The 14,543-nt window shown below is 38.1% G+C and overlaps 1 protein-coding gene across 1 annotated transcript; it reads right to left on the bottom strand.

Annotated features, from left to right (window-relative positions):
* Nucleotides 1-1,337: 1,337 nt before the first annotated feature.
* Nucleotides 1,338-12,962, bottom strand: LOC144644730 (tropomodulin-2-like). Its single transcript, XM_078504251.1, has 8 exons — nt 12,616-12,962; nt 10,062-10,335; nt 9,019-9,126; nt 6,266-6,504; nt 5,545-5,628; nt 4,812-4,871; nt 3,354-3,498; nt 1,338-3,191 (listed from the first exon to the last, which is right to left on the bottom strand). The coding sequence occupies exons 1-8, from the start codon at nt 12,742-12,744 to the stop codon at nt 3,103-3,105; spliced, it is 1,128 nt and encodes a 375-aa protein (XP_078360377.1). The 5' UTR covers nt 12,745-12,962; the 3' UTR covers nt 1,338-3,102.
* Nucleotides 12,963-14,543: the final 1,581 nt, after the last annotated feature.

Below are 14,543 nucleotides of genomic sequence, written 5' to 3'. Positions count from 1 at the left end.
GTCTCTTTCCATGTTAGACTTCTTTCGATATATTAAAATTCAGCTTGATAGCAAAACCTAGAGGACACAAACAAATTAAGGCCTTGTTTTGAAGCAGGAAGAGTACCCTAGTGCCACGGTCACCCAAGCAGAACTGGGGTGTGGGGGGGGGGGGGGGGATGCAAGGGTCAACGAAAGCTCAGGTTTACAAACAAAACTTCACAGGTAGGGTTACCCTATATAATCTTAAACAATTTAATCTTGTAGTCCTATAGTTTGATATACTTCGATAATGAACTGGGTTGTAAAACGCATTTCTTACTACGGATGGAATGCCCAGGACTTATTTTAAATTGGGAGCAGCCCTATTTTATCCCAGAATCGATTAACAATTGAATAGACTCATGTCGTTAAATTCAAATCAAAAGGCCGCGGGGCCGGGAAAATATAAACTTGTAAGTAAAATTGGGCGCAAACATTTCATAAACAGGAGACAGCCATTCCCCTTTTCTCCATCTACTGTCCACTGAGGAAAATGGTTAATTACAACATAGTTAATGCAGGGAAATGGTAAGGAAGCCCGGCAAACATCAAAGGAACAAACAAGAGGCCAAGATTTAGGTTGGATGGTCCACGACACTGCACATCTTTTATTTTGCGCTCATACACTATGCATGAATTATGAAATGCTTCTTATGGTTAGTTGCATGAACACACGTAACACCTATTGTATTTTGTCAGGTTTTGTACAGGGTCAACCCCCAAAATAACGAACAAAAAACATACAACAAAGAAAATGAATAAACTGCACTGGGCCGCGAACAAAATGCTGCTAGTGTACGCAGGATCTATGAAAGACCTATTAGCCAACAAACGAAAAACACGAAACGTAACTGCAAGGCTGGACGAACTGTGTAGAACACTTAATGCGGCAGAGCTATGATAGAGACCAATCCGAGAGTCAAAAATGCATAACTGTAGACAGCTGTTACATGTAAGTGTCCACCAGAGCGGCCATTTAGCATCATGAGAAGAGTCAAGACCTACATGCGCTCTTAAGTAATAATACTAGGATATAATATATAGACAATTTTGGTTTTCTGGTTGAGCCAAGTTAAGGTTAAGTCTAGAGTTTATATCTTGATTTGACAACCCCTTTTCAGTTCAGAATGCATAAAAAAAATTACGAAACAAAAAAATACCTCCCTAAAAGCTTGTGTATACAGCGCTCGTATCATCCCTGAGAGGTGAAACTTCATCTCTAACTGACTTAGTGCGTACTACTAAAAATTGCCTAGGAACGCCCCTGCCCGCGGCCTGAGAATCTGGAGCAATTTTGGAGAAAATCAGCCACAAAACACCATAATTAAGCTTTTATTTCACCTCAGTTTTCAATCACCAGATTGTTCAATAAATCAAAGTAAAGACACCTCAGCCATCAACATAAATGTATTACAATATTTCTCCTTTTTCAGGAGAATCAAATATGATAACAGAAGTTAAGCTTATGGCGAAGAGCATTGGAACAAGTTAATATTACGAAGACTCTTGCAAATCTTGTATGACTGAAAAACCATTAGCTATACACAAAAACATGTTTCAGCACTAAAATGGAAGCTTTGCAGAAATCATAAATTAACACCGTTGCGATAATGAATACACGAAAAAAAATTACCGTATTTATTCGAATAAACGCCGCGGCATTTATTAAATTTTTTGAGATTCGAGTGCGGCGTTTATACGAGGGCGGCGTTTATTTAAAATTCAGTTTATTTCTTGCAAACAATAGCATGGTAAGTGAACATTTGAACTTCAAAAAACAGGAACATGTTGTAGTGCTTGTCACAAAAGTAACTTTCAATATCTTTAAACATTGTTACAATCAAGGAAAATTATTATTTAAGGCCTGTTCAAAGTTGATAATTACTGGATTTGCTTAATGAGTCTATCATTCGAATAAACGCCGCACCATGATGCGGCGTTTATTCCAGGGCGGCGTTTATTTATATTTTCGCTCTAACATGCGGCGTTTATTCGAGGGCGGCGTTTAATCGAATAAATACGGCAAAGCAAGTGAAAGCCATCTTTGCAGTTGTAAAATTAACTTTTAAATCCAGAGGAAATGAACGGGCCTTTCTTCTTCCACAAATTGCTTTCGTTAAGGTTTTCTCCTACGAACTACTGCAAAGTACTTATATGATAAAATACAACAGTGATTTGTTACATGGCATAAGATACGGTAAAATTTAAATCATTTCTAGTGAAATAGGAAAAGATGCAGATAAGCATCGTTAGGGGAAAAGATGCCAGTATATTGTGGTTAGACAAAGCAATAACGCTAATGCTCAAAAAACGTCGGTGTTTGAGCAAACGAAGGAACAGTTGGACTTCCATTCATAGTAATGAAGTAGTAATGAACACAGGAAAATCCTCAAATTAAAACGGACAAAAATAAAACAAAATTTTACGCCAACTATATTTTGTTGCAGCCAGCTTGGAAAATTTGCACGTGCAGCAACTGGAAGTCTGGTAACAAGTCATTTTGCGAAGCGTCCGTTTGAAGTAATTTTTTTATTACTTGATAAAAGTGACACTTTAGGAATAGTAATAAACAACTGCAGAAAAACTGTGTCAATTACAGCGAATATGAATCGCAACGTTTCACGTAAAGTTTAGCTTCGTTTCTTTCCACATTTGAGGTCACACTGTGTCAATTAATACTTAATTTCGTTGTTTGAATAAGTCCTCTATTATAAGTTAAACTAATGTCCTACTGTGGCAGGCTGACAAATCATTGATGTATGATTCATGCCATTAGATTAGCAACAAACACAAGTATTTCGATATTGTTATACCTACCTAAATAATTAATAGCTACAAATACATGTTCATCTCTAACTTGACTTCATGAATATAGCTTAGGTTACACCAACTACAATCATTGTCGCAGTGAACTTTTGGTTCAGTGTAAATGCTTCCCAAGGAGATGCCTTTGGTTAATTGTAAAAGTTATTCACTTTGTTTCCCTGAAGTTTATTCACACATAAAGTGACCCTTCATAGCAGCTTAAAAAAGAAAAGCAAATGAACAATTTCCTTAAACTTTAACGACAGTTAAAATTTATCACTCGTCATCTTCTTCTTCCTCCTCTTCCTCCTCGTCTCCACCCTCCTCCTCCTCTTCCACGCCATTCTCAACCCTGTCTAGTCGAACTAAAAAACAAAGTTTATTTTATTATTGGTTTTAGAGGAGTTTTCAATGAAGTGTCGTACACCAAAGCCAAAGTAATCACTCTGGTCAATCCCAAAGGATCTAAACGCATTTTTACCAGCGTAGTGTAAACTTGCCTGTATTAATCTATTGAAATAACTTACTTGAATCATTGTTTCGGACCATCAGCTCTGCTGCTCTGATCCTTGGCCCCTGAGTGTCAAAGCCCATGCCAAAGCTCAGCAATGTTGTGTTCTTTTCCAAAGAGTTAACAATTTTCTGTTCTACCTGGCTGCCAATTATAGCACACTACAAGAAAGAAAAACAAAAAACAAAAAATTTTTTACACCCAACAGGGAGTGGCACTGGTGGGAGGCACAATGGCATAATGGTTAGTGCACTGGAGTCCAGATTGGGTGCTCTGGGTTCACTGCGTTGTGTTCTTGGGAAGCACACAAACAAGCCACAGCAACAGGTCTCTGCAACAAGGCGCCACGTGTGCACTGCTTTCAAAACAAGTTGCTGCGACAAGATGATTGTTCTGTGCACACACAGCAAATTTGGAGTGGCTTTTTCCCATAGCCTTTGTGATTTTTCTCCCACAAGAGTCTATTTTCTTTATAGGACTGGATTAGCAATGAAGTCCTCGAATTGCTCAGATTGCCACATATTCAGTCGCCATCTTGAATGGGTTTCTGAGGGATCGTGGGAAAACATATGATGCTCTCTCATTGACAAATTTTATATTTTGCCCTAGCGACTTGTTGCAGAAGTGTACACACGCTGCAACAATGCTGCTTACACATATTTTGTCGCTGCAATCAGTCGCACAATTCAAACCAGTTTGGATTTGTGCGACTAATCGCAGCAACAAAGATTTTCACAAAAATGCACCATGTCACAAGAGGAGCCATGTCGAAGCAATTTATCGCCTAGTGTGTCTCAGCCATTAGTACTTCACTTCACCCAAGTGTGTAAATGGGAAGCGACAAATTTAATGCTGGGGGTAACCCTGCAGTGGACTAGCATCCCTGCCAGTGGTGAGTAGAAATACTCCTAGTCGCTTAATGCTACAGAAATCAGGATAAACACAGACAGTATGGGTCACTTGGTTCAACACAGACTTTTTACTGCTGAGAGGTGGTGGTGGGAGTCAGTAACTAATTTTTTTATGACAGTTGTTTCTAAAAAAGAGAACATTTCAAAGAGCAAGATGAAATCTTCTACCACTCTGTCTCATACTTGACAGTTTCAACTAATGAGGCCCTACCAGGGAGGTTCTTGTGTCGCTTGTCTAAATTTAAAAATGTGCCGTGTCACTGTTTTATCAAACTTCATGTCGGCAGTAAAATTGAAGGAAAATTACTTGTCCTTGTCGGAATTTAAGTTTTTCCAAAAGAGTTGTTGTTTGTCGCAATTTTATTTTATGCGCTGTCGCTACTTTTTGGGCCATGTAGATCGTCGGAATTTACCCTGGCAGGGCCTCACTAATGACTCGGATCATGACACCTCTTCTTTTTCTCTGTTTTTTCCCTCAAAACATTTTCAGTTACAATGGTGACAAAAATGGTTACAACTTGGAGCACTTCTGCTCACAAACCAACCAAATAACCTTTACACACCTGATTGGCAAGCCGCAGAGCCTTTAAGTTGGTATTGGTTTCTAGGATTGTCATTATTGCCTGGAGATAAATAGGAAATTAGAAGTCAGCATTTTTTAAGTTTAAAGCCTGATGTAACCCTTTAATTTTCACAATTTATAATCAATAGCTAACTTCTCATTACACCATAAGTATATTTTTAAGAAGGCAGGTGATAAGATAACATGAATTGATCAGCTGGGGAAAAACTAGTATTAAGCGACGATATATGGCAATTACCAAACTACACCAAAAAATAAATTGAGGATGACTGCCATTTGTTTTCCATACAACCTCACTTTGGCTAACCTGCTAAAGCAGTCGTATTTCCGGCTGTGGGTTCTCTCCCCCGAAAAGTAACTTTTCGGCAGAGAGAAATGACAGCCAGAAACATGTATGCGTTTGTAGGCTAAACTCCGGCAGACCCTCTAGATACAGATGAATCCTAGCTTTGTGTGAAAGTGGTGTGTTCCATTTTAGTAATGCATCCAGTTTGAAAGCATTCTTGTCGGAAATTTAAAACCCTCACCAGGAAAACAGCATCACAACATTGTGAGATCCAAGTTCACCGACTGTCTTAGCATTCATAAGGTGTCTGGCAGTTAGCATTCATTTGGTGTAACTGCAGTGTCTGGCAGTTAGCATTCATTTGCTGTATTTGCAGTGTCTGATTGTATTTATGTTAATGTATGCAGAAACAATACAATTTTCTTACCATGATTCCATCTCCGGTTAGAAAATTGGACTCAAGGTTGATACTCTCGAGAGTGTTGTTTCTACTCAGGGCCTCTGCAAACAACTAGATTAAGAGAACGGAGTAAAAACAATCAACTTTTATATTGACTTTTCATGTTTGTATTAAAGGTGACAAAACAAAGAAGGGGCTGGGGATAGACTTGTACACGTATCTTGGGATATTGGAAGATTATCAAAAAAGGTGAATTTCAGATTCCTGCACATGCAAACTCTTACTACTGCAGATAAAAATTCATGTGCACAGAACTTCTTTAGTTCAGGTGGTTAGGCAAAAGTGAAACAGTGGGTTATAATAAACAATAAGAATAAGAGCCCACGTTTTCTATGAATGAATGGTAAGGTGAGGCACAGGCACATCAATATTAAAGCTCATAGAAAATGGGGGGGGGGAGGGGGTAATATTCTTCTAATATTGTTTTAGTACACACTATAAGTGGTAATTTTAAGATTTTTGAAGCTAAAAAAATCATTTCTTTTTTAAGGGAATGTGGATGCAATTAAGTTCTATAATGGAATAGACAGCGGTGAGAAAACTAATCAAATTTGAGGATTCCTAATAGAACATGCCTAGTGTCTTCTAATACCTGATATCTAAAAGTCCCTATTGTTAACTATTTTGGGCAACAAAAGTATGCACAATTCAATTTGTAGTTTATCATGACAGATATTTCCAACAGTACCTTGGCAGTCATGTCAGTCATTTGTGTGTTAGCCAAGTGAAGATGTTTAAGATTGGTGTTACTCTTCAGTGCCTTTGCGACGTCTTCAAGAACCTCTGTTGTAACCTCGCGATGATTGTTTAAGTTAAGGTTTGTAAGTTTAGGATCATTGCTCTTCAGTTGATCCATGGCTTTCTCGAGATCCAACTCATTGACAGCTGTAAGGTCGGGCTTCTTAATCTTGGCTGCTTTTACAATACCTAACATACAATAACTTTGTAATTATTTCTTTGAACATGCAATATATTCCACAAGTTTTACATGTTACATCTTCTAATGCTTGTGTCAAGCAGCAAATAACATCATATATGATGCCATCTACATGGAAACTGTTACACTTTAGTAATAATAAATTAGTGTTGGCTTGAGATGTTCGCTAATTCGATTATTGAGCCAAAACTAAAAGACTTGAAGGCGTAAGCGCAAGAAACGCACTTTGTGTTTTGGCCACTTGAAAATTGTCACAAACAACTCCAAATTTCGCACGCAAGTTCGTTTACGTGTGCTCAACACTGCCCTGTATTTAATTTTGCTGGTCTTTCCTTCGTTTTCGAAAAATAACACATGCAAAAAGACAAGGTTTTTGCTTGCGCGGCGTCTTTTGACTTTTCTTTTACAAACGATAAACAAAGGAAACCTTTTGTTTCTCAAGACAATGAAGTCAGCTAAATTTTTAGGGTTACAATCCTAGCCCTAACGCAAAAGGTAACCCCAAGGCTGTAGGGTCGGGGTTAGAGTTTCAGATTAGGGTTACAGACTTAGCCCTAACGCAAAAGCCTAGCCCTAACGCAAAAAAAAAAAAAAAAAAAAAAAGTTTAACGCTAACCCCAAGGGATTAGGGAGTTAAGCCGTTTTCAAGTTAAGCTTAGGATCAGAGTGAGTCAGCCTCAACCTTTTATAGATCGCGCATTTAATGCAGTAAGCTTTCACGCCAGTTTGCTTGCAGCTAGCTTTTCTGCAGTCTGTTTGCAGTTATCTAGTTTTTGTTGTTATGGGCAAGACTATTTTACTGTTACCGTTAGCTGTAATTTGCCGAGGTGAAAGTGAAATAAAGACTGATTGTTGATTGAATACGTTTGCTCGTGTTGTCACATTATACTAGTTTTGCTTTCAGTTGAGTGCCGCCGGCTTGCTCTCACTTCTATCTCCACTCCTTACATCATCACACATCTACAAAATCCCGCGAAAACAAGATAAACTTATGAGGTTTTCGTTCGCACGAATCGATAGATTCATTGATGAATATTTAATGAGACAGAAAATATTTTGCGAAGGGAAGGTGCCCTGGGGAACATATAAAGAATTTTTTAAAGTCTAAAACCAGGTCACTTCTCGGCAACTTTGGCGCGGCAGAACCCAAGCGGATCCTGCAAAACTCGCGTTGACGAAGTTCCCGGCAAGAAACCTCTTGTTTAAGACTCTCTATGCCGCCAGGCTCAAAACTACCTCGGTTTGTGCATCGTTTTTTCCGAAGCGCTAAACAGCGCTGTTGTACAAAACAAAGGCAGAAACATCACTCAGTTCTTCGAGCGATGCTGTAAACTTACGGGTATTCAGACTTAATGATGTCCTTCAACCACCTGGCAGCAGCACTTACGCTAAAACTAACCAAAGGCTTCAAATGATTTTCAGGAACAAACGGCCATTTTTTTTTTTCTCTTTCCTCTCACGTGACGCCTATCAGGTGACATCGCGTCACAATGTGTTCAGTCCAGTCCTTTTCTTAAAGCGAATCCTCAAAATGGTGGATAGGAACTAAAATCATGGCTCTGACACGTTTTTCAACCTCCCCGGACAGTTAAATAACGCTAGAAGGAAAGATTTACACGCGATGTGTCGAAAAACTCATGCTGCTGGCTGACTGTGGAGAACGTAAGCTTTGCAAAACGCCTTTGTTCTTTGCATACGTAATTTCTAAAAAACGAAGCTAGATTCAGCGAATTTGAATACAGATCAATGTTAAGCACACGTAAACAAACTTGCGTGCGAAATTTGGGGTTGTTTGTGACATTTTTTTAATTTGGCCAAAACACAAAGTGCGTTTCTTGCGCTTAGGCCTTCAATTATGACTTGATAAAACCCATGGTTTGTTAAAATTTTATTTAAATATTCTGTCAACACCAGTTACACAAAATGGTTAGACAATAAATAAGATGCTAAACCCAAAAGGCCTACCTTGCAAAATTTTATAATTCTACAATTATTATCACGAGGTGTCGTGGCCTAATGGTTAGTGCACTGGACTCTGAATTGAGTGTTCTGGGTTCGAGCCCTGGCTGGGGCACTACATTGTTTTCTTAGGCAAGACACTTTACTCTCAAAGTGCCTCTCTCCACCAAGGTGTAGCAATGGGTTTTGGCAACTTAACCCTGCAGTGGACTAGCATTCCATTTAGGGGGGGGGGGGGAGTCCTAGTCGCTTCATGCTACTGAAACTGGAATAAGCTCCCGTCTGATAGGCCACTTCAAAAGCTCAAACACAGACTTTACCCTTCAGTATATTATCAGAAACAATCAAAATACTTCTTATATTTGATCTTTGTCAAATGCCATTAAAAAGAATGTTAGCTTGCTCTATAGTTACAGTTACCGTAAAAGCAACACTTGCTGACCCATAATATACTTTTTTCCATCTTAGTGACAAGGGTTTAATAAATAGTATGCCAATGATCAAAACAACTGTTTGTAAGTGGGTTTCAAAATGTCTCAACTCACCAGGTTTGTATTTCTTCAAGCCGCTACCCCTGAGGGCTTTACCAGCTTCTTGCTTTTCTGCATAGTGACTCTGACTTTGGTTCAACATGCCATGGACACCAAGAATAGCTAAAACATTGATTTCCGACAGTTATTTGTTAGTCAAGAGAAATAAAGTTCTATGTACATTTAATGCAAATGTAGTTGGTTGAGATGTCTTGATCTATTTCCTATTAAAAATAAGACTACAAGCCCAAGATTTCTCTGAGCAAATTGTCAACGAGGCACAGCTGAGTTATTGACTACCGGTATCACTCAAAGAAAACAAGGGCTAGTAATCTAATTATTTAATAGAAACTCTAAAGAATTGCAGTCCAAAACCTACAATTTTATGAACTCTTAAACCAAAAATCAAGATAAATGTCCCTTTAAAGAGCAATGCATGTGTGATCGTGTTCTATTTAACAATTAGAAGGCGAGCTTGAGGTTTCTATTGGCTGATAGTTAGCGAGGGGCGACTATCAAAGTCGATAGAAACCTAAAGCGCCGTCTAATTTTTTAGCTACCCACTACCGATCTATTAAACTCAGAATATTGCTAGAATTGGTTTATTAATGATTTTGATTGATAAAATTAATTGAAAACTTATCCCGCACTCCAGGCCATCTACTGATCAATAGATGGCACCTGTGTAGCCAATCAGATTGCGGGATTGCCAATAGCCGGTCAGTGTGGTTATGCTAACAGCTGATAGAAGCGAGGGGCGAAACCCACGCCAACTATCAAAGTCAATAGAAACTGAGAACAAGCTGTCTAATTGTTTTAGCATAACCCAGACTGATCTAGAATTGATTTATTGAAGGTTTTGATTGAAAAAAGGCGAAAAACTGAGCACTCCCTCTGAGAGCCGGCACCTGTTTAGCCAATCATATTCAGCGTTTTACCAATAACTAGTCAGCTGCTGGGTTATGCTAACAGCGAAAATAAAACAATGGGAGAGCCAATCAGATTTGTGTATTTCCAATAGAACACAGCTGAGTTTCTACTAATCATGAATAATATACCTGCAAGTTCCATCATTTCCTCCTCAGTAGCATTATCTAACACCTCACTCAGATCGTCAGGAAGGAGAGGAGTAGGTTCTTTTCTCCCAGGCTGATCCTTTGGCCGCCACACTTTGCCTCGTGTTTCTTTCTTGTATGGCACATAATCAGTACGTTCTTTTTCACTCTTAGCTTGTTCTTCCAGATGATCCAGTAAGTGTTGTCTGTCGAATTCTCCAGTGCCTTCCTTGTCTGTTTGGTTTCCTTGACGTTCATGTACTGGAAGCAGTGCATTCTGGCAAACAAAGTAAACATTTGCAAAATGAAACTTTCCAAAACATTCAATTTTCTTTAAAAAGTCTTCAGATTACTAAAAAGAGGATTTTATTTCAGAGCCGCTATTACTCAGTAACTGGCGTGAAACATCTGTTTTAACTGAAATATAGATAATTTGAAATTGATTTTTCTCTTGCGGGGTCAGCTTGAGTGCTAAAGTTTTGGCAGGTTTTTGTTGGCTGTCCTTACAAATGTAAACTGTTACCATGCTATGATTATCATATATCTTTGTATTGCTTGAATGTTGGGCAGAAACTATCTTTAAACCAGTTAACATGGTCAAGATTACATTTTCACTTTTTTTTAATAATTATGATTGAAGACCAAATTGGACAAAACATATCCCAGTTACTAATTAACCATAAGAGTAACAAAATCTGATGAGGAAAACCACACAACTTTTTGTTAAATAAAAGGAGGGCAACAGTTGAGTTGTTTTTCAAGACCCATGACAAAAAGAACACATTGAAGTGCAACTTTCCAATAACAGCACCCAAATGCAGTGTACAATTCAATAACTCAACCATGATTTATAACATAACTAAATTCTTCCATGAAAATGATGTAACCTGTAATGCAATGCAAGGCTAATTTTGGAAAACTTGAGATACGGTCAGGACTTTTCCAAAAGTTGTCAGTTTATGATTAACAAATTGACCACATTTTCTCATGGTCTACACTCTAATAGACCAGAGAAAATGAGGCCATAAAATGTACAAAGCTTTGCAGCAGTGAGGTTCCACTTGAGTTTTGAACATTTCATGACGCCATTTCTATGGTCTACAATGATGTATAAAGGTGTACGTGTAAACCATGGAAAAATGTGGTCAATTTGTTAAGCATAAACTGACAAAAAATGGTGAACACATGTTAGGAGTGCTTTCAAAATACTGTTAAAAATCAGACTTTTCGGGGATAACTCCTTCATCATCAAACACTGACGAAGGGTTACTCACAGCACTCCGAACATACTTTACACCATTTTTGTTAACTTGGCAATAAAATGTATTTTGTGACAATGCATGAACTGTGTAATAACACGGGCACGTAGCACCTGCTGATAATTAACCAGAATTTAGAATTTTGTTATACAGTGAAATCCTGATTTTTTTTAACCTCCAATGGAAATGAAAAGTGGTTCAAGAAATCAACTCAGTGAAACAAATCCAAGTGAAATGACTTAACAGAAGGTTTAAGAAATTAAGAGTGCCAGATATCAGATTTCCACTGTAGCTATGATTATGGAAGTCATCTTGCAAAGTGTCATGCTGAAGGAAATCTTTTTAATAATTTATCAGTTCTGGGGTTAACATACCCCTTGCCATACTTAAGTAATATTTTACATAATTTATTCCCTTTAATTCCTTTTAAAAATACAATACAATACAGTATTAAATGTGGACATACACTTAGCTATTTTTGGTGCATCCTGCAGATATGACCTGCAAAATCTGCAGAAACACATCAGCTAGTTTTCAGGTAAGCCACAAAAAGAAAAGAAAATAATCAAAAAGAGAACTTAAGTCTCCCACAGAGAGGTTGTGACAGCAATCACACAAGTACAGGTGACTGCTGTCAAAATGTTCTCCTTTGAAAATTCACTTTTTTGTGTTTTTCTTTAAACATTCACTTCTTCCTGGCCAGTCACACATGTTCAACAAGTAGCATTAGAGGATACTGTAATATCACTGTAAAACAACAAGTATTTTTATGGAAAGAACAACAGCAACCTCAATGACATATTTATCATGTGTAAAACAACTATGACAGTGTTCTAAGTGTTTGGAAGGCCAATATCGAAATCCTAATTCAACAAGCTCAGTGATTCCACTACGCAGGTTTTGTTGAACACCAAAGCTGACTAAAGCGTCGATTTTAACATGCTGCACAGAACAAAAGGTGAATAAGTACTTTGGTGGACTGTCTTTTAAACATAAAGTAAGCGAGAATGCAGGGTGCGTGAATTAGCACCATGCATGCAAATTAACAAAACAGTCACTCAGCATGAACTTGTACGAGATTAACAGTGAAGAATTCGCGGGTTCAAACGAAACCTTCCTCATTAAGATCCAGAAAAGTTCAAAATCGTGTTGTTACTGTGAAGTACAGTGAAAGGAAATGACAAACAAAGCAACATAGCTGTCATTTCATGCAGGCAGTACGCCACATAAACATGGCGTGATTTTTATGCTCAAGTCAGATCATTCGGGAAACAACATGGCTTCAATTTATCTCTTACCTCGGGATCAATGGCCGCATTGAGATCTGCTATTTCCTCTGGAGATAAAGCTTCTACCAAAGCATCTTCATCGATGTCTTTAAATTGATCGAGGTTTACAGGAGCCTTCTTTTGCTTCAGCCAAGACATGGCGTCCAATTCCTGTCAAGAAAGTTAAATTTTTGTCGCTCTGCTGCAAGTAAATGGCTTCTTCCGCCGAAGATAAACTCAGTACGGAAAGAGAAACGAAATAACTGCCTGAAGAGCGACTGAATTGTTTTCTTGGCCAAAAAATCGAGCAAAAATTGGTTCTCAACACTCCCTAGCCGTCTGCTAAATTAACCAAGCCCGACCCAGTCCTCTTGATAGCTCCCCGCCCTATAAATATTCCACACATGTTTATGGGCGGTGTTGAGTGATTTTATGAAGTTTGCTGGATTGTTCTGATTAGAGTCATTTAAAATTCGGCACCGCTTGAAATTTATAACAAACTTGGAATAACGGTGATTTCCCGTGCTTTTTATTTTTCAGTAATTTACATAATTCTAGGTATTATTTAATTATTTCCTAATCATAGATTAAATTTAAAAGTTTCTACAAAGACAATTATTGCAAATTGGGACATTTTGCTGACAGTGCGTTTCTCTACCGATCTGTGGATTTTTTTTGAACTGCTATAACCTCCGTGTATCAATTATTGAACGAACTGACAATATTTTCTGCATAACCATGGAGCTAGGGAAACATGATCCAAATAAACAAGTCGAGCTGACTTTTGTCCGAACAGATTACAAAAGAAAGGAAATATATCCTGCTTAAAAATTTATATAGTTTGCATTGACCGTAACTCCAAGAGGTAGTAACCCGATTAACGCCAACTGGGCGACTGAGCACATGTACCCAGTATACCCCAAGTTTCCCTGAAATAATGCAAAATACGAAAATTTTGAAAAAAACATTGTATACTTTATACCCATAAAAGGCCTAATTTAGCGTAAAACTGCTGTATACCCTATTTAAAACCCACCTGCTTACCATATAATTAAAAACCCTGGCCGATCCTAACTGAAATGACGACTATTTTCAATAAGATCTTGAAAAGTCGACGAACTGGACATATGCAAAAATATTCACTCCGGTGTCACAGGCTCCCCACACTAGAAAATTAGGTTTATCACTTAAATCTGCCGTGAAAATTGAAAGCTCAATAAGGGCCAAAAACAGTGGCTTCGAAAATCGGGAAACACATTTCTAAGTAGTTAATAATATGATTGAATTCCAAATTTTCAGCTCTATACAAATTTATATCAATGTACAGACTTTCATGTAGTGGTCAAGATTGGGTCAAATGCCCCCCGGCAGGGTCATCTTTCTAGAAAACAGAGTCACTTTGGTATGTTTCACTGTCTGCTAAACACACTTCATCCTTTTATGTTGAAAATCAAGCACGCAGCAAAGTAAACAACAATAATTTGCTGAACACTAATACAGACAGGCATTAAAATGCTATTGAAAAACATGCATGGATGAATGAGATCCATAAAGCATATTTTGTTTTTGCGTCAGGTCAAATCAATTAGAATAAGCGCTTTCATCAAATGGAGAAACCAGTTGTTCCCGTAAAAAATCAAATGGATCGGTCAATCCCACTTAAATTTTTTGGAAAAACAAATGGAATATCCTCAGGGGTATTCCTCTTCCGGCGTTTTTACCGGAATGCTTGGAATATCACTGTATCATTATTTTTTTCGCACTATTCAGGGTTGAAATACGAGATTGTTCGGGGGGGGGGGGGGGGGGGAATGAAATAATACTGTCTTTTCCACTGGAAAGATTTCAAATGGTATACACTCAGCCGGATCATTGTGTTTTTGTTGAAAACTTGTACTGTTCCACTTGCCGGAAAATTCTCTCACCGGTTTCTGTTCACAGAACGAAAAGATATGCTC

Source organism: Oculina patagonica, chromosome 2 (assembly GCF_052425735.1).
Source record: "Oculina patagonica isolate OP01 chromosome 2, crgOcupat, whole genome shotgun sequence".
NCBI lineage: Eukaryota > Metazoa > Cnidaria > Anthozoa > Scleractinia > Oculinidae > Oculina > Oculina patagonica.
This window is presented reverse-complemented; position numbering and strand designations above follow the sequence as displayed.

Coding starts and splice junctions, on each gene's coding strand:
- LOC144644730 (XM_078504251.1), bottom strand. CDS start 12,744: ATGTCTTGGCTGAAGCAAAAGAAGGCTCCTGTAAACCTCGATCAATTT. Junction 10,336..12,615: donor ATGCGGCCATTGATCCCGAG/GTAAGAGATAAA, acceptor TTTGTTTGCCAG/AATGCACTGCTTCCAGTACA. Junction 6,505..9,018: donor CTTGAAGAAATACAAACCTG/GTGAGTTGAGAC, acceptor ATTGTATGTTAG/GTATTGTAAAAGCAGCCAAG.